The sequence below is a fragment of the Uloborus diversus genome, chromosome 2, assembly GCF_026930045.1.
Source record: "Uloborus diversus isolate 005 chromosome 2, Udiv.v.3.1, whole genome shotgun sequence".
In the NCBI taxonomy this organism is placed as follows: domain Eukaryota; kingdom Metazoa; phylum Arthropoda; class Arachnida; order Araneae; family Uloboridae; genus Uloborus; species Uloborus diversus.
The window spans coordinates 166,356,326-166,376,587 of NC_072732.1; the positions used below are offsets into that span (position 1 = coordinate 166,356,326).

A 20,262-nucleotide genomic window follows, 5' to 3' on the forward strand; every position below is an offset into this window, starting at 1 on the left:
TTTTCTTGGTATTAAATAACTCAATTTTTAAATGTAAACATAAGTAATAAATATAAAATATTGTAGTGTTTGTAACATAAGTAAATAAACCTTTGTGAAAAATCATACAGAGTTACGAAAATCAATGTAAAACTCGTCGTATAAAATATTATCACATATTACCGTTATTATAGTTTATTTATTTATTTATTTATTACGAGGAAAGTTTTTTTTTTTTTAATAAAATTAGAGTAAAAATCTCAAAGGGCCTATTTTTTTTTTTTTTTTTTTGCAGGTCGGTGCCGCTAGTGATGCCAGTGATTCTGAGACTACCAGCTCAGAATCACTGGTATCACTAGCGTAGTCAGAAATTCCTCCTTTTGGGTTTTTTTTTTTTTTTTGATCAAAACAGTCCTTACATGTGTATAAACTACTGCATTAGAATTGTCCGAGATCTGTAGGGTGGGGAGATATTCTACCCCTAAGCCCACCTTTCACTGCGCCAGTGGCTCATATAAATTATGTAGTTCAATTAAATTGAATGATTACTTATCGACTTACCGTCTTTCGAGAATGAATTTTGACGTTTTCTCAAAAAAAGTTTTCCATGAAAATATACGACTTCGGTCTTTCACTTAATTATGTAAACTAGCACCTAACTAAAGGGAATTTGCACTTCTTATGTCCAAAAATACTGGTTTAATTCGTGTAAATTATTTTGACAACATCTCCGTGTAATTCAAAACTAAGTTTTTCCACTTGCATTTCAATAATGCAACTCGATTTTTTACTTCTCACCTAACACTGACGTAAATAGGTCGCGCAAGTCAAGTGTGGTCGCAACTGATCTACATTTGTACACAAACAAAAACGAAGCAAAATCAAGTCGGGTTCCCGAGTTCGGAAATTTCTGGTTTAATACAAGTCGGGTGGGAATTTCAACATCGTCTCTGATAGTAGAGGAATGGCTTTATTATTATTGTAAGCACCTCGGAAAGGCCCTATTAGGGTTGTTCCTCTTACGTCACACTTCCGAGACCTGACGTCATGACCTTGGTGATCATTTGGTGACGTGCGGTTAACTTCCCTCAGGTAGAATGTTTGTTTTCTAGGACAAGCTATTGCGGTGGCTATGGAACAGTGGACACTGCCAAGATACCTGCTGGTAAGTTGTTTGGGTTCACAGTGTGTAATGATTTATTTTTATGCGGCGCTCATGAATATATATCAATGGCATTTGTTTGTTTTGTGCAGGTGCGCCTTTTTCAGAAATTTTTGAATGTGACGGTTTTATGTGTCAGTTAAAAACTGAAGTGTCAGTTTTATCTAAAATTTCTGTGCTTTTATTGGATAAACTAGCGGTACCTCCACGGCTTTGCCCGTTGTAGAAAATTAAAAGATCATTCGATTCGCCTGTATATTTACAAATAATGGGTAATGAATTTCTCACCAATTTGCTATGTTCATTTGCTCGCTCATGTTATGGTAATTTGCTCGTACACGTTATGATAATTTACTCGACCAGGTTATGATAATTTACTGGTCCATGTCATGATAATTTGCTCGATAAAATGTTCTTAAAATTGGAATAGAAAAAGAGCAAAATTGAATTTTCGAAAAATCGCTTGGAGGTGCTCACCCCTATGCTACGAACTAAAATTTCAAAGAAAAATGAAATTTAAAAATAATTATGCTTTCTTGATCTTTCTTAAAGCATATGTGATTTGAAAAAAACATTAAGAACAAATGACATAACTTTTATTATTATAAACAAAACACAATTTTAACGCGTTTCATATTTGTTACCTTTTACAACATGCAATGTACAGAATTATTGCTAATTTTTAAGCTCAAACTGTTTGTGTATACTTAAACTGTATTGTAATCTCGATAAAACCGTGCCCTACATTCAATCTTCTGTTCTATTTTTCACAACTGGAATGTGGAAGTGGAATACGAAATGGGTATTTTCGGACGCAGATGTGAACTTTCAGTTGATACTGCGCAGAATAAAAAGTGTCGTTCTTAGAAAATTGCAAATGAGCTACTGAAAGGAGTTAGTTAGTTTGTAAAAATATTCCAGTCAAAACCAATTTCAAAATCGGATGTAATATTTTCTGTGTTAAAAAGTACTTTTTATGAAAATACGTAGTTTGTTAACCGTATGCTGTAATAATGCTTGTTTGTGTGAACGCAAAACCAGAAATAATTTTAAACTTGTTTCTTTTGTTTTTGGAAAAGTTGATCAACTTTCTAAAAGCCATGGTACCTCGACATCTAGTTTATTGATAGACTCAAATAAAATGAAACTTGCTTTGCATATTAAAATCTGCAAATGTTCCAAGTTAGTAGCAGTTAGTAACAGATCAAGTGCAGTTACAGCGTTTTACCTGCCCACGGCTGCAAATTTTTAATTTTTTTCTGCATTTTTGTCACCAATTGTAAGTTAGCGTTATTGTACAATCTTCCTTATTTGTTCTCTACTGATAAATAAGCGCGAAAAAGCAAGCCGAATTCTAACATTACCCTACTGTTAGTGTTGCATCCAAAACGCGTTTTTTTTTTTTTTTTTTTTTCCAAATATCTCAAAAACTCATTTCTGCAGATACTGTCATTTACCTGCCCACGGCATAGCAGCACTCTGGTTCAAAATAACGGTTTGATTGCATTTTACTAAAAATTATTCAAACTTCGGAAGGTTCCAAGTTGTCTACTAGGTCAATAGAGCAGGGCACCAAAAAAGGTAGAGCGTACCCTGATTTGCTGACTTAGCGGGCCTCTCACATTCAGATCTCTTTCACCTTTAGGATTTTTTTTTATAGGCACCGAAAGAAAAGAAAAATCTTCCTTTGTTACAAGACTCTTCGATTTAGAAAGAAAACTATATTTTTCATTTGGAAAAATATATCAGTTTCAAAAAGCACCAACGATGCCACGAATGCAATAATAAGTTTACGCAGATGCATGTTCATGTTTAAGAACAGAGAAACTATAAGTAGTAAACCTTCCTAGGAATAGAGGATAAGATGTTCCACCAAAGGATGATTCAATTATTCAATCAATGAATTTACTTTATCTGCCAGTTTGTTGGCACTCTCAACTTCAATGCGATGACATCTTCCTCCAACTCTGTTATTCTCCATTCCAGACTGATGAGTCCAGAACAAGGACGAAATTTCAGTCTCTGCATGAGATAACCGGCTGTCGGTATATTTCACGAAGTTTTGCGTTAGCTCTGGTTTAGGGTCAGTAACTTATTGCTCAATATGAAAGTTTGTTATTCTCGTAACATACAATATGATTAGGAATTAAAAATATCTTCTAAATTTACATTAAGCTCCCATGAATTGAAAACACATTAAAAAAAAACGTTTTAGTCTAATATTTATTGAATTGATAGCTGCTCAGTTCAAGTAAAGCTATTTTATTTGGATGTAGAGTGTAGGAACCTGTAAAACTCTTTAATTGAACAAAGGGCAGTTCCTCCTGAAAAATGCATTAGTCTTCTCCTAATCTCTTCAACTTTTTTTGAAGATTAATTTGAATGAAATACTTTGAACTAGAAAGTCATCTTAGATATTGTCTAAAAAGATTTTTTTTTTTGCATTAAAGGTTGATGTCTTAAAACTTATTACCGGGAAATTGGCTGTTTTTTTTTCGCTAAAAGCCAGCGAACAAAATGAGAAGTTGCAGTGGTTTAAATTTTTCTTTCGATCGGAAGAGCGGAAGGTGGATTCTAAAAATGATCGTTTACTGCCAAGAAAAAACCGCTAACAGAATGCTATGTGTCAAAAAGTCATAAATTCCGGCAGTTGTCAAATTTGTTAATGAGATATTAAAGTTATGTTACAGCCATCGAACTACTTTTTCTAACGTACCTAAAGGGCATAACACACCAAAAAATAACAAATGTTTTTAAAATACTTTCATTTTTCGATGATCCGTCGAATTGGGAATCTTTGCTCTAAATGTTTAAATATGCTATCAAATTAGTTTTGGTGGAAGTTTTCTACGCTCAGTCATTCCCGAAATGTGACAGCTGAGACGAGGGTGGTCAGTTATGTTTTCCTTTTGCAGCAGTTTCTCAGACTTAAAATTAATTAAAACGATTCTTGATTAATTGGATTCTTTGGTAAAATTGTTATCAATTTCAGTTTTTTAAAAAAAAACAAACACCGTTTCTATTCGTTCAGCTCTCTTTTGCTGAGATCACACATTCTAGCTTAGCTATTTCTAAAAGGATTTTCAAGGCATTTTCTTTGTTATCTTATCAAGTGTGTTTTTTAAAATCTTTTCAGTTGAGTAAATTGGCTATCAAATTATTTAACTCATCACCGGTTGATACATTGCATTACATAAGCAATGTTTTTAATACTGTGTATCAAGGACGGATCCAGAAGTTTTTCAAGGAGGAGGCGGTTGATTTTTTAACTTGCGTCTTAACTACGTATCTGACTTACACAGAGGCTTCGGGGGGTGGCGGGGTAGCTTTAGTATAATTTTGTCGTCTAAATTCTAAAATATAGAGGGGTGTCCGTCGCGAGATCTCCGAACCTTCCCTTTTCCATTCAAAGAGGTAGGGGAAACTATGGAGGTTTGACCCATAGGGGAGACTTGACCCATGAGGATTTTTTCTATGAAAAGGACATTTAGGGAAATTGTTAGTCATATTATTGGTTGACCAGTTAGTTACCCAACAGTATTTTGCAGGAACAAGCCATTTCAGAATTATCAGTGGTTTTCAAGAAATTCAGTGTTAAATGATACAGTTCCTAAAAAGCAAATTTTGAAGATTATGGAATTTTTCATCTTCCAGTTTTGAGAGAAATGAATTTTGGGAGTGTACATATTTTAGTCACTTTTCTAGCTATCTATTGATATACAGTAGCTTTATATAACTTTAATCTAAGTTGCTAAAAATTTAAGGTAAACAAAAGAAAGCTTCTTAGGGAACTTTGATCCAAGCTAATTAGGGAGACTTGACCCAAAGAATAATTTGATGTTCTTTCTATGAATTTTTGCTTATGAACAGCTAAAATACTGTAATTTAGACCTTAAGGATTTGCTTTTATTTAAGCAATAACTTTAATATTGTGAATATGAAGGTGAGTTTTTTTTACTTAAACAATAACTAAAATATTTTGGTCTAATAAATTGTTTTTATTTGACAAATAACTAAAATAGTAATGATCTTTAAGCCAAATGATTTATTTCTTAATAACATAACTGAAATATTGTTTAGGTCTTAGCTGATAAAGTTTCGAATAAAACTTCTGCTTTTCAGCTGATGTGCAATACGATTAATTTTTAAAAAATCTGCAACACTTCGCCTAAAGAGTGGACATATGTTCATTCACTTCAAGTATCACTTATTAAAGCAAAAAACACCATCCAACTTGCGTTTTTGATTTCAACATCTATGATTCTTCTCACATCCATGCAGGGGTCATGTCTCCCTAGGTGTTGGATCAAGTCTGCCTAGCTCTAGGGACACTTGACCCATTTACAGATGTGATGAATATAATTTTTTTGTTCCATTTCTACTTAGAATTATGCTATTATTTTTAGCCTTAATAATGCGCAAAATGGCAAACTATCCATGTATATTTTTTATTTCATTCTAACTATTTTACAAAAAAATGAAAAATAAAAACCAAAAATTGGGTCAAGTCTCCCTAGTCTCCCCTATTCTAAAATTGTGCTTTAGAATTTGTTTGTTATAATTTCGGGAGAATGTTGCGAAACTTCGTCCCTCTACTGTCTAACCACGGATTGTATGGAATTTTCAAACTTCCAGATAAGATGAATATGTCTGAATGGGGGGGGGGGGGAAGTAAAAATTTGATGCTGGTATTTCGCTTATTTGAATGAGACTCTGCTTCTGCAAAAGCTGGCATCGCTAAAAAATAATAGATTCGTTCATTTCCGGCTGTAAAATGGATGTTTGTTTTCCATACAATCCGTGGTCAGACAGTAACATCATCGAAGGCTCTAAAATTGCCCTTTTAGAAACTTCTTCAGGTTCGAAAACTAACAGGAGGAAAAAATCACTGAACTCATTCCTTCCCATAACTTTACTAGATGTCTGCAACTGAATTTTTGAGACATAAACTTTGCTAAATTTCTGGGGGAACGCCTCCAGACTTCTCCTAACATGCCCCCTATATCGTCTGACGTTGATATTCTGAAATTTCAATTCTGATGAGCCTCTGGGAGGGCGATTCGAAGCTCAATCCTTTCCGCAAGTTTATCAAAGATGGCCTACACTTGCGTTATGGGGGTTGAAATTCGGAAAAAGTATCGATGTAGAGGTCCCTTGTATCCGTCCTTGCTGTGTATTAAAAATAAAATATTTTTAATTGCAAAAAATGTAGCTACTGAAGCCAAAACAGTAGATATCTGTATGTTTTGAGGCGGTAAAAATTCTGTTCTAAAACTAAAACCTTAATCATCATTCCCAGTTTTTATTTCATGCCATTACAATGCTTAAAATGATTTTTAAAAAGATTTCTGCTCTCGAAGGCTTTATTTCTACGCGAGATAGCTTTGAACAAGCTTGTTGATGATGTTTTATATGTGCAGAACAAAATTAGTGTGAGTTTGGGATATAGAGTTAAAGTCTTTTTTTCTTCTCCCTTTTTTTTCAAAGTCGAAGTTAAACATTTTAAGTTCTTAAAATTGTGCACAAAAATGATTCAAAATTCAGCAAAAGACATGTTTTAAAACTTTATACAAAACTTTTCTACAAAATGATTCAATAATTATAAATCATTTGAAATAAATTTAAAATATGAAAGATTAAGTACTCAATAAAGAGTTTAAATTTCCGTTTGTAGTTCAAAAAAAGATTTGTAACCTGTTTTTTACCTCCCTCAGAAACAATTTACCATTATAAGGTGACAAAAAAAAATAAAAAAAAAAAAAAAAAAAAAAAAAAACGCATTAACTTTTACGATTTAATGTTTCCCCAATTCAAAAAAGTGCTGGGTGCTTTCTAGTATTAAGGCCCCTGCAATTTAATCAAAAGGACTTTGTCAAAATAATTTTGTAAGAAGAAAGTAAAGTCGAGCCCAGTTGCTAGAATATCGGTTAAAAAGAATATTCCTCTTATTTTTATAAATTATCAATGTATCAAACCAATTTAATGTGTTATTTGATCCCAGTTAATGGAATATCCCGCTTATTAGAATATTTTTTCGTTGAAAAATGGCCCTTCCACTAAGCGGGTTCGACTAGTAAAATGAATGATCTTACAATATCTTTAGTGCAATTTTTCTTGTGCCATTTTAATGGACAAGGGATCGCTTCGAGGCAGGTTTTCCTTTCAGGAAATATTTTCCTTTGTGAAAAAGGTTAATAAACTCCACAAGGGCAAAGAAGGAGCAATGCGAAATGCAAAACCTATTGAACTTGAAGGGCCACGGGGAAGAATGATCATAGTCCACCATGCTCAAATTTCCTTCATTACGTTTTTGAGCTTGAAATCTCGAATCGGTTCCAAGTTAGTCCCATTCTTCCCCCGTTAAAACTCACTCACTATGATGATTCTTTGCCTGAATAATGTTTCTCTTGAATACTGTCTGTAATAATCGACCGTGTTCCCATAGGTTAACCAGAGTTTTTTTCGAAAAATGGATTTTGATCGTTCTTCCCGTAGCCCTTCACTTATATAACTACCCTAAACTATGATCCTTCGTTAGAATAAATGGTGGCAGAATTACAGGTTTGGAAACCCGTTGCGATGAATTTTTGGAGGCCCATTAGAGATGAACAGAACTATGAAAAATATTGCCTGTTCTGGATCCTATTCGAGGCTCCTATGTCGTGGAAGCTCCTCGCAATTGCGACATTTGCGACTTGTAAATTCGCCACTTAGAATAAAGTCACATATATTCTCTGCCCGTTTAATTAAGTTGAAACTCATAGATCCAGTTACAACAAGCTGCAAGGGACCGCCATTTTGTTCGTTGTTACGGGGATCGTTATAATGGAGTTCAAGTAATGTAATGGCAATTAAATTAGGACGCTAGATTTAGGTCGTTGAAACGGATATTTTGTTTCATTGTTATTTGTTGTTACGGGATTTCCCTGTACTAAGAGGTACGAATCTTTGTTCTATATTTATCGAAATGTTTCGACATGGTTGGACGTCTGGTTTGATCTATCTCTAATGAAACCTATTTTAAACAAGATCCTCAATTTTTTTTTTGAACAGATTGAAAACAAATAGGTTTTTATTTTACACTGGTGGTGCCCGCACGGCTTTGCCCGTAGTAGAAAATTAAAAGGTCATTTGGTTCGCCTGCATATTTACAAATAATGGATCATGAATTTCTCTCCAATTGACTATGTTTATTTGCGTGCCCATCTTACGGTTCCACGTTACGATAATTCTATAATTTATTATTCCACGTTATGATAATTTGCTGGGTGAAATGTTCTTAAAATTGGAATAGAAAAAGAACAAAATTTGAATTTTCGAAAAATCGCTTCGAGCTGCACACCCCTATGCTAGGAACTAACTTTGTGCCAAATTTAATGAAAATCGACCGAACGGTCTAGGTTCTATGCGCGTCACAGAGATCCAGACAGACTTTCAGCTTTATTATTAGTAAAGCTTTTCTTAAAACGCCGCAAAACCGGTGATGTAATAGGTGAGGAGGTGCAACACTGCATAAAACTTTAAATTGTTTTAAAGCTACAAATTACAAAAGTTATATTTTTTCGATATTTGTGTTATACGCAAAACCCAAATAGTAAGTTAGAGTAGAAGCTCGTTAAAATCGTAGCTAAACCCCAGTTCAAAATATATAAAATAATAAAAACACAATAAGTGTTTCAAATCCAAGGTGAATGATTTCGAAATAATTTGCTGTCAACAAAGTCGCATCATTGAAATTAATCTATTTTCGTTACTTCGCAGAAATTTAAATGACTGTACCAATTTAGATTAACTGTTATATGAATTAGTGCATTGTTTTTAGCGAGACTCAAAAAAAATTTTTTTGCTTCAACTTCGAAGTATTAAAGGATGTTTTTGGTACGCTTTTACATAATTTTAATATTTACTACTTTTATTTCGTAGGATTTGGAAATAATAAATTTAGCGAAATCTCTTTGGCTGTTTCGAAGTAGATTTGATTTTTTATTTTTCGTATTTCAAACGCTAAAAATTTTATATTTTGCTTAAACCATAACTCAATACAATTTTATTTAAGCATTATATGGATGGCTTTATGTTGAGTCCTGGTGAAGCGAAGTGTAGAAAAATCATAATAGCTTCCTGTTTTTTGATGAAATTATTTCATAAACTAAATTTTATAAGCCCTTTAGACATGAGATTAATCTTTGACTGGCTAATATCCACATTATGTGTTGAAACCCAAATTTGAGAACATAATTAGTCCCGTGTTTCCCAATTATAAGCTACCTCTTGTTACCTGAGTGAGTTTGGTTGGATGCATCTTTTATGTGTAGGGAAATAGCTTAAAATTCTGGTCTCAAAAGTAGTCTAAAGTGGAGACATATTGCCCTTTAAAATTCAAATTTTAGAAATTAAATGTTGAAATGTTTGTAGTATTATGTTTTTTTTTTTTTTTTTGCTGGATTTCTTTAGTATTTGACAACAGTATTAAATTGATTTTGTACCCAAAACCCTTTTTAAAGAATATTTTTTCAGTTTTTAAATACCTAATATATTCAAGCCAAGAGCTTTCAAATGACATTAAACTCGATATTTCTGTATGGATTAAAAGTAACTCAATTTAAATATTAATGGGGCAGGAATGTATTAAAATGTACGTACAATTTTACTTTCAAACGCGATTTTCTCAACGTATTTTTTGAAATGTCAATTTAAAAACTCGCGTTTCCTTTCTCTTAAACTAAGTCACATATTACTTTGAAATTTTAAACGCATTTTATTTTATACCGAAGTGAAATTTTTGCTTTTGGACTCGCTTTTTTTCCTCAACAGCATTTCAATCGTCAAAAACTGTAGTTTTTTTTCATTTGAAAAGTGACTATTGGTTAAAGTTTAATAAATTACGAAACAAAAACATAATTGCATTAAAATGTCACTTCAGTTGATTCTTAGATATCTGTTGAAATCACTGAAAATTTTAAGCTTCTATCCTTAGAACTGTTTGAGATATAATGTTAAGCAATTTAACATCACGCGCATATAGGTACAAACTTAATAAATTTTTCTGCACCATTATGTATAGTAAGGGTTCTCGAACTTCCGGGCCATGCACCTTCCTTTAAACATTGTGAGGTTCCCCGTTTCCACCAAAAGCCGTCAATAATCAATACAAGTAGTACAATCGGAAAGTCGAAATTTCAAACATAAGATGATTACTAAATGAAAAGATAGTTAAGTTAGTGCACGTACGAATACATTTGAGGTAAGCTAGGGTCAAGTGAGGTTGTATTGTAATACCAGTAACTTTTATTATTGATCAGAGGATTGCTGCTGTTTGTCCTGAACAAGTTTTTGAATATTAGATTGTGTAACTGCGACAAAGTACACTTTAGGTTACTCTCAATGCCTTGCTCGATATTTTGACTTAATGTATGCTAATACAGATCCATACGGATACATAGATTGAAACTGCACTAAAAACCTAACAAAAAAAATAATGTAAAATATATTCAATATAACAACATAGTTCATCGAGTTATAGACACTAATACTGATGCTAGTTTACTTTTCCAAACACCCATGCTCCCCTCCATTTGAAATTCTCCCCCCCCCTCCCGGCTAAAAACCGCTCATGTAGGACAAGTTTCATTGCAAGACGTTATCTGAGACTGCTTCTTTAGAAGGAAGTAAATTGCAGTACATTCCTCATACCTACTTCGTGTTCATTTGGCAACAGTATTATAAAACAAAGTTTTTGAAACCATACTATAGAAAAAGTATCATTACAATATGTAGTATGGCTCTGATAACAAGAGCACAAAGGTATTTATTTATCTTAAATGGGCTTTCTTCACATAAATTCATTTAAACAAAGGGAATCGCTTAATTATTTTGTCCATCGGAATTCAAATTATGAAACCCAATTCTTAATTATTTTTAGTCAAAGAGTTAAAAAACCAAAACTCATGAAACCGAGACTTTGATTTTATGGTGTTTAAAAACATTTTTGAAAAGTTACGTAGAAACTTCGCTATCATTGAAAATGAAATCAACTAAGGTAGAATTGTGATGCATGCTTTGAATGCTAATTTAACATGTTGCAGACTTTTGAAAAATCTTTCGACGTCAAGTATGACGTGTCCTTCAGGTATATAAGTATACGAATAAAACATTTCCCAGGTGCATTTTTTTGGTCGTAACACTGTTTATCTCTATACGTTTTGTTAATTTTGTCATTTTAAAAAACAATTGTGCTCATGATGGTTAGGGATGGGAGTCAAAAGCAAATGGTAAATGTACTTAATTTCAAACGTAAGATTTATTTAATTTATTAGCGATTTATTTGGTTCTTGTGTCTGGGATTGTAAAATATTTTTATGTAAATAGTTTCACTTGTTTAGGGTGAATAAATGCCATTTTTTTCCTATTTCTGCGTAAGTGATCTTAAAAGTGCCGCTGAGAAAAAGTATTGGCGGTTTAGTCCATGAAAAGACGGAGCAATGCTTTTAATACAGTACCATTTAAAATCTTAGATAAATTAAGAAAAGCATGCATAGTGATTTTCATATTACATACTGTCCTGATGATGCCTGGTGATGCCTGATAAATAAAATTTTTACTCCATTAAAATTTGTAAAAATAAGAAAAAAAAATGTCCCAAGTTGAAATTTCTAGCGAGATGTATTTATAAGTTCTAAGTTAAGGTAAATGTTTTTAATTGACATTTACTCCAAGAAAAAAAAAGAGATTCGCTACGAATAACTTAGATCCTTTTGAATTGTTAGCTTTTGGCATTGTTAAAAAGGTTCTTTATAACTCTGAAACATTTGTATGCAATGTATTAGTAACTAGCAAAAATACCAGGCGTTGCCTGGGTCAGTAACAGTTGTAAGAAACAATCGCTGCTTACATTAGTTTTCCGTTTTAACTGAAAGAACTCAAAACACACCGCGTTGACGTTATTAAAAATCGAGCTTCTTCCTTACCTATAAAAGTAAAATAGCAATAAGTATAAATAACATAATATTCAGTTAGAAACGAAAGCACAACATTTAAGCATATAAAAATTTGATAAATTTCCAAAACATGAAATTTCACTTGTTTAAAAAGATTTATCAGTTAATATTTCTTTTTTTTTTTGAACATAGTCTAAAACTTTTTGTGCATGGCAATTGAAATACAAACGGTTTTTAAAAATGTAGCCGCCCATAATCCTGCTATGCTCGCTTTAGTTATTTTGGGAAATTTCAATTATTGTGGGTTCTTGGTGCGATTTAAAATGTTACCAAATTTGCGGTAATCGTTTTGGGATACCTAGGATAATGCTCCCCCACTCTACTTTGCAAAACTGTTACTAATTTTCGTCAAAGAGATACAGTCGCCAAATACTAAGATATTTTTGGTGACCATAAAATGATACTATATATTTTCTACCGAAATAAGTAGTAAAACTTGGCCAGTGTTTGAAATTGCGCACAAAGACAAACTGATGGAAGTTTGTGTTCTGTTTATAGATTTTCCTAATTTAGTTAGCGGATTATTTTACAGTTAAACAAAAGTTTTAAAGATTCTTTTAATCTCGATATTTTGGTTATATGGTGAAATGAAAGCCGAGAAACATTATTACGTAGTCTTTGGCTGCAAAAACAGCGCCAGTTGAAAAGATTGCCTTATGTTATAATTGAATCGTTATGATTAATTATTACTATGTTCTTATTTCTATGAAATTAATATATATATTCAGTAACTGATTTCCAAATGTATGTTTGATGCGTAAACTCGTTTGTAAGTAATAAACTTACACATATTTTGAAAAGACTCTTTCTCTCAGAATAGGAAAAAATATGCTTTTCTGCCTATATGTTCAAGTTCAATTGGTCAAAATCTCTTATGTGATTGAGAAAAATGGATGTCTTATTTGAAATCAGCGCATCCAATAAAATAAAAGTTACTCATTAACGTACAATCACTTTTTCTTGACTCGAATTTTGTAGCCTTGTGTAATTTTAGACAATAAACACTTTCTATTTTCAAACTGTTGCCAAAATCAATTGTCTTTTTACTGAGCACAGTTATCGATTATTAGCATAGATGAGGACAAAAATCCTAAGAAAGCAATAAATGTCATGTTTGCTCCAGAAAGCCTTGATTCAAAATTTTCATTATGATTACTTTTAATATTGCTGTTGTTAGGCAAAAAAATTTTGTAACAATGGGTTTTACATTTAATCATTTAATGGGGAAATTGCACGAACTTTACTGTTTTCCATCATAACTTTTTTAAACCAAGTTTTTTAGGAATAAATTATAGTTTAAGTTGCTTCCTGATAATTTAGCTATCTAGGGTGAAAAAAAAATGATAAAATCCGTCCAGTAGTTTTTAAGCTTACCCCGAACATACTTACACATACAGCAGTAGCCATTTATGTGTATAGATGAGGATAAAAATCCTAAGAAAGCAATAAATTTCAGCCTTGATTCAAAATTTTTACTATAATTACTTTTATTATTGCTGTTGTGAGGCAACGAATTTTTGTAAAAATGGATTTTATATTAATCATTAAAGAGAAATTACATGAAATTTGCTGTTTTCCATCATTACTTTTTTAAACCAAGATTTTTCGTAATAAATGGTAGCCTACGTTATTTCCTGATAATGTAGTTATCTATGGTGAAAAAATGGTTAAAATCGGTCCAGTAGTTTTGAAGCTTACCCCAGACATACACACATACAGAAGTAGCTATTTATGTATATAGATGAAAACAGAATCTTTCTTGCACAAAATTAATACTTTCTGGCATCAGCTTGTTTATGTACTTGATAAAAATTTAAAAATTATTGTTACCGTGTAGTGTACACGTGCAAATACGTATTATTTCTCGTTATGATTATTATTTTTTTTTTTGGCTCAAATTTTTATTGATACTAACTTCCTTTTTGTGTTTCTGGAACGGAACATTTATCAAATGGTCATTTGTTTATATAGATTTTCGCATTTCAAACTAAAAAAAAAAAGATAAAACTCGATTTTTATATGTTTTGTCATAGTTTAAAGTTTTTTTTTTTGATAAGATTAATCTTATACTCACAAAAAAAGTATTTTGAAATTTTTTTTTCTGAAAATAAGTAGTAATTGTTAAAGAGAAGAACAAGAAAAATGATCGAATTGCTGTGTAAAATGAATTAAATGGGGAAAAAAAAGTTTAGTAAAGCACAAACCCTCAAGAAATACTCCTAACTTGGTATTTCGTGCTTCATTTACTGTTTTTTTTCTATGCTATGTACTCTTAAAGACATTAGTCAAAAATAGAAGTGAATCATAAAATAATGAATTGATATTGTAAATAATGTTCAGATTCAGGGCTGTCCAAAAAGAGCGGTGCGGTCGGCTCGGGGGCAATATTTGAAGGGGCGCCATAAACTAAGCGTCTTCTGCATTTCCAATTTATTTTATTATTTTTTTGTTTTTTATTTAAACAGTTTTTAAAATCCAACACATTCGATTGCAGACTACAGGTGTACCTTGTATAACACGGGTAATTCGTACTATGCTATATCGAAACCGTGTGCTATGCGAGACTTTGAATTTATTTAAATTATTATTTCAATTATTTTTATGTATTTACATGCCATAAATCAGGGCAACATTCGCCGTGTTGTATCAGAACCGCGTTTCGTGTTACAACGAAACTTCGAAATAATGTAAATCGTTGCAGTGTAACGCAATGTGTACCGTGTTATATCAACATCAAGTCTTAAGGTGCAAAATTTGATAACTGAAATTTCGCTTCAATAAAACCTACAAAACACACTATTAAGTTTCATGAAAAGTGAGATGTATAAAAAAAAAGACCTATGACCATCTTTCTTCAATCAACTCTAATTTGAATTCTGAAACTTTGAATTAAAATTGTTTTTCGCAATCACGAGTTGCGACAAGACCCTACTCATTAGAGTTATTGTTTCTATAAATGGCTCCCCCCCCCCAAGCATGTCCCTCCTCCTGGATGGTTACGTGTGTATTAGGGTGGAACGAAAAAAACAAAGTTTTTATTTTCGAATCGTAATAGTGCGGAAAAGTTGCGATTGGTGAAGACTTACAAAACAAAACAAAGATTTTTAAAATCGGATAATATCTTCCGATCCCGCAACGAACCTGAATATTTGAAAAAATGGAAAATTTCGTGTTTTTTTAGTGATTTTTTAAAAATTTTGTTCTATGTTTCTTTTTAAGGCTCTAAGACGGAAAAGTTACGATTGGTGAAACCTTCAGAAAAAAAAAAAAAAAATTGAAATCGAATAATACCTTCTGATCCAGAACCAAGCGTAAAAAATCGAAAAAGTTGAGGATTTCAGGATTTTTCCGAATTTTTACCATTTTTTGATCAATGTACTTTTTCAGGCTACAGAACAGAGAAGTTACGTTTAGTAAAGACTTCAAAGCGAAAAAAAATATCTTTTTGAAATAAAACAATATCTTCCGATCGCGCAACGAACCTACATGTTTGAAAAAATGTAAACTTTAAGCCCTTTTTCAGCTTTTTTTTTATTTTAGTTTAACGATCCTCATAAGTTCGGTATGAAATACTAATGGAAGAACGTTTGTTTATAAAACAAATGTGATATTTTAGTACTAGAGCCTGCTTGTAAATTGTTCACATGGCCCTTTAATCCCGCGATACTCATATTTGTTTATGCCGCTTAGTACAGTGTATGCATCTAATACGCCCCATTAGCGAAATAAAGAACCGCAAAAATTTCACAGACGGTGCCATTCATGTTTACAGAACAACTCAAACCTGTCGATACTTACCTGACAATCTAAAACAAGTAATTTACCCTGTCATTGAAAGAAACTCTTTCTTTGCGCATCCCGAAAACTTATTAATGGCAATGGTGTTTGATGAAAGGAGGCACATAAGAGAACTTTAAAAACGTCTTAAAAGCCAGAGACTCTGTTTCTAAAGGCAAAAGCATTAGAAACTTTGTCATTCCATCTCTAAATTTCGAAGCAGAAGGTTACAAAGAGATTATTAATTGGAACACGACAAAGCTATCTTCTCCACCTTTTCTTCGAAAAGTTCCTAACAAAGACATTGAAAATCTTATTGCAACAGGCACTATACCCGACTGGGATATGAAACTATTCCAATGCCATACGCCAGCTGTCGAAAGATGTGTGAAGCTAGTGACGGAGGCTTCACTCAAAGTGTGTGGATTTAAATCAAGAGATGGCTACTTAAGAGCAACATTGAAATCCAGATCAATTATGCCCGAATTTTCCATAAAATCTGATTATAAATTAGCTTCAACAACTAACACTTAAAACAATAGGACTTGTATACTGGATTGTAAATTTGGTAAATATTTTATAACGTTGTATTATTTGAAAATGTTTCATTGTTGTAAAGAATGGTAGTTTTGCATAGTCAAGAAATAAATTAATGTTTTTGTTTAATATAGGGTTTTTAAAAAGGCTTTTCCCTGTAACACCGGGGAAAAAAAAACAACAAGAACAATTTTATTTTTAATCACTAAGAAAGGATGAAATTCTCCCTTTTTTTACTTTTCATGCTTGTTCCTGGATCAGAAGGTATTATTTGATTTCAATATGTTTTTTTAAATTTCTGAAGGCTTCACCAATCGTAACTTTTCCGTCTTAGAGTATTAAAAAGAAACGTTGGAGAAAATTTTTAAAAAAATCTCTAAGAACACATGAAATTTTCCATTTTTTCAAATTTTTAGGCTCGTTGCGGGATCGGAAGATATTATCCGATTTTAAAATTTTTTGTTTTGTTTGACTTCACCAATCGCAACTTTTCTGCACTATTACAATTCGAAAATAAAAACTTTGTTTTTTTCGTTCCACCCTAGTGTGTATAGTTGTCTGTGTGCAGACTTACGTGTGTGCACGCAGGCCTGTGTATGTGTGTAAAGGCGCGTGCGCGTAGGCGGGGGTGCATGAGCATGCGTGTGTAGGACATGGACGCCACCACCCAGCAGAAGTGGATTCCGGGGGACAGTGTTCAGGGCCAGAGCTGCCGTGCCGCCGCCGGTGGGCGGTGGTGCTGCTGGTCCAAGCCGAAAAAGGAATCACAACGTCAAGGACTGTCAAATGAGAACAATAAGCGATCGTGATTGTTCAATAAAAAAAAAAAAACGAGAAGGAAAAAACCAATTTACTAAATTAATTTACAAAGAACAAGACGCATACTTTATTGATGCAGAAATTCTCTGATTTCCTTTTTTAAAGTTTGAGCATAGCAACAGCAACGAAAAAATAAAATAACGGAAATACGAAGGACGCTTGCACATGTTTAATTATCACATAATTGATCTAAAAATATTCCGTACTTTTTCATTATTCTCGCTATTCTGGGGGAGGGGCAAAAATTATAAGCCCCGGAAGAAATTATAAGCTCTTCCGGCCTTCCCCGGGAAAATTCACCTCCCTCGGGACGGCCCTGTTCAGCTGATTAAAGTTTAAAAGTTTATAAAACGAGCTGATGTGTGCATCACATGACTTCCTTTTACTACAGTTTAATGTCATTTTCCCATCATTGGCAATTTTAAAGCGATTTAATAGTTTACTTTCTAAATGTCACCAACAGTGGCCAAATTGAAACTAGATTAAAAAAATAAAGAAAAACCGCCAAGTTGGCGACAAAATTTGGCGACCAAAAGACTGGCGATATATTGCCAAGTGTTCACCAAATTGTAACACCACTTGAGTTTGCATCGAAATTAACAATGATTTCTCCCCAAAAAGGGGCAAAAGATCCCTTTTAAAACACCCGAATGCGACCAAATTGGGAGGTGCACAACTAGACCCCACTAAGAGTCTACGAACTAAATTTCAACTTTCTAGGACACACCGTTCTTGAGTTATGCGACGTATATACAGACGTCATGAGAAAACCAGTCGTAATTAACTCAGGAATCATCAAAATGGATATTTCGCGTGTCTATACGTTCTTAGGCACTTAATCATGGGGGGTCGAGTCGAAAAAAAAAAAACTAAACATTCATTTGGGGGTGAGCAAAATGTAAATTCAGGTCGATTTTTGAGTGAAAAATTTTTTACGAATACAATACTTCCTTTTTTTTTTACAAGGAAGTAAAAAATAATGGCAAAAAAAAAATTTACATTTTTTTTTCTTCCGAAAACTAGAAGCAGAATTCAGGGAACCATATCAAGATAGTTATTATCATAGTTTCTGTTCCATTCCAGGTTACTTCAGTGATTGTGACATGGCTGCATGCAACTGCCTGCCAACAAGCTCCCAAAGACAAAGAAGACATTCTGAGTAAAAATGAAAAGATTGTAGTGTTTCCAACGTCCAATGAGAGCGATCATAATTTGCCAGTGTTTCCTGATCCAGTTGTTAAATACGTAGGCAGGCGACGCCCCCTGGCGCCTCGGGTGGATAAGTTCGGGCACCCTTTCTGCAGAAAGAAAACAGATGACACTTTTTGCGAAAATGTGGAGGATTATCCCGAGTAAGTTCAGAGTACTACATATAAAATGTTTTCGTAAACATTAAATTCGATCCTTTTCGTCTTTTCAGTAAATCTTAGTAAAAGTTCGGGCTTACTTTGTGCTGAAAAAAAAGTAACTCTCTAAATAAAAATGGGAAATAGTATTCCGAGTGCGAAATATTTAATTCAAATACATTTCTTTGGAAGTATTAAGTTCTTCCGCATAAAATATTGCATTTAATTTTTTTTTTTTTTTTTTTGAAAATGAAATTATTGTGATCTAAAAGGTAAAGCTGAATATGTAGCAACAATGATTTTTAAGGTGCAAAAGTGATTTTTGTCTCGTTAATATGGAACAATGCTGCCAAAATAAAACCGCTGTACCGGACTTTTTCAAGTAGGGGAACATGGGGCAAAGTGAACTAGCGGGTAAAGTGGAATGGTGAAATATTTACTCTGCTTTTAGCTCCACCTATCTGGTATTATTTTATCTAGGTAGTACCATATGTAGTCTATTCCAATCAGGAAAAAAATACCGCCGAAGACTAAAGCATTAGGTAATGTAGGTAATTTCTTGAGGTTTTTTTAGATAGACTAATTGGTAATCATATTGTAATATTTTGCTGTAAGTCAATTATTTTTGTTACAATATAATGATAAAGTTCTTGTTATTACCATTTTAAATATTGAGATCTCCTAATATTCAATGGAGTATTAATTTAGTTAATATTAAGCTTATTTGTTTTTAAATAAATTATACAATTAGTCAAGTACATGCGGGGCAAAGTGAAATAGATTGTATCATTTACTCACTCAACCATATAATATCTCTCTTACGTTTTCATTTATTAGTTCATTCACATTCCTTCTCTTACGTTTTACGAACTCTTACGTTTTCATTTATTAGTTCATTCACATTCCTTCTCTTACGTTTTACGAACTCTTACGTTTTCATTTATTAGTTCATTCACATTCCTTCATTTAGATCACTTATTTATTCATTCAGTCACTTATTTTCTTATTCATTAATTCTTTTACTCGCTCATTTATTTTTCTTCATATAAAGGGTGTCCCAAAATTAACGCAAGATTTGAATTTGCCGCCATTTTTGCAATAAATGGTTGGCAACCCTGAAAAAAGATTAATTTGACAGCTGAGAGTTTAGGGTAATCAAAAATGGAGCGTTATACGATATAATAACGCGCTTTCATTGTTGAACAATTGTTTCAAAAATAATGAAAGTTGAGGCTTGTCAAGCAGTTACTGTTATTGGCGCTCGGTATCGCAACACGGCAATGCACGGGTGGTTGTGGGCTTGTTGACATAGACCTTTGAATTCAAATAACCCCATAAGAAGAGATTTAAAAATGTTAAATCACACGATCTATGGTGCCAATTCTGATCACCGAAATGAGAGAGTACGCGACTAGGAAGTGCCTTATGCAGTAATTGAAATGTTTCACTCTCTCTAGCTGTATGGTACAATAACACCCCATTTTTACTAACCCTAAACTCTCAACTGTCAAATTGTTCTTTTTTCATGGCTGCCAACAATTTATGGAAAAAATGGTGGCAAATTCAAATCTTGCGTTAATTTTGGGACACTCTTTATTAATTGATTTATTCATTTAACTATTCGTTTATTGTTTCATTATCTTTC

The 20,262-nt window shown here is 32.8% G+C and overlaps 1 protein-coding gene across 1 annotated transcript in view; it reads left to right on the forward strand.

The window, feature by feature from the left end:
- The first annotated feature begins 1,023 nt into the window (after window positions 1-1,023).
- Window positions 1,024-20,262, forward strand: part of LOC129217476 (protein spaetzle-like) — a 37,244-nt gene continuing 18,005 nt past the window's right edge. The window contains exons 1-2 of the mRNA XM_054851781.1: window positions 1,024-1,144; window positions 18,355-18,623. Coding sequence (XP_054707756.1) covers window positions 1,112-1,144; window positions 18,355-18,623 — 302 coding nt within the window. The 5' untranslated portion in view covers window positions 1,024-1,111. The remainder of the gene's footprint in view (window positions 1,145-18,354; window positions 18,624-20,262) is intronic.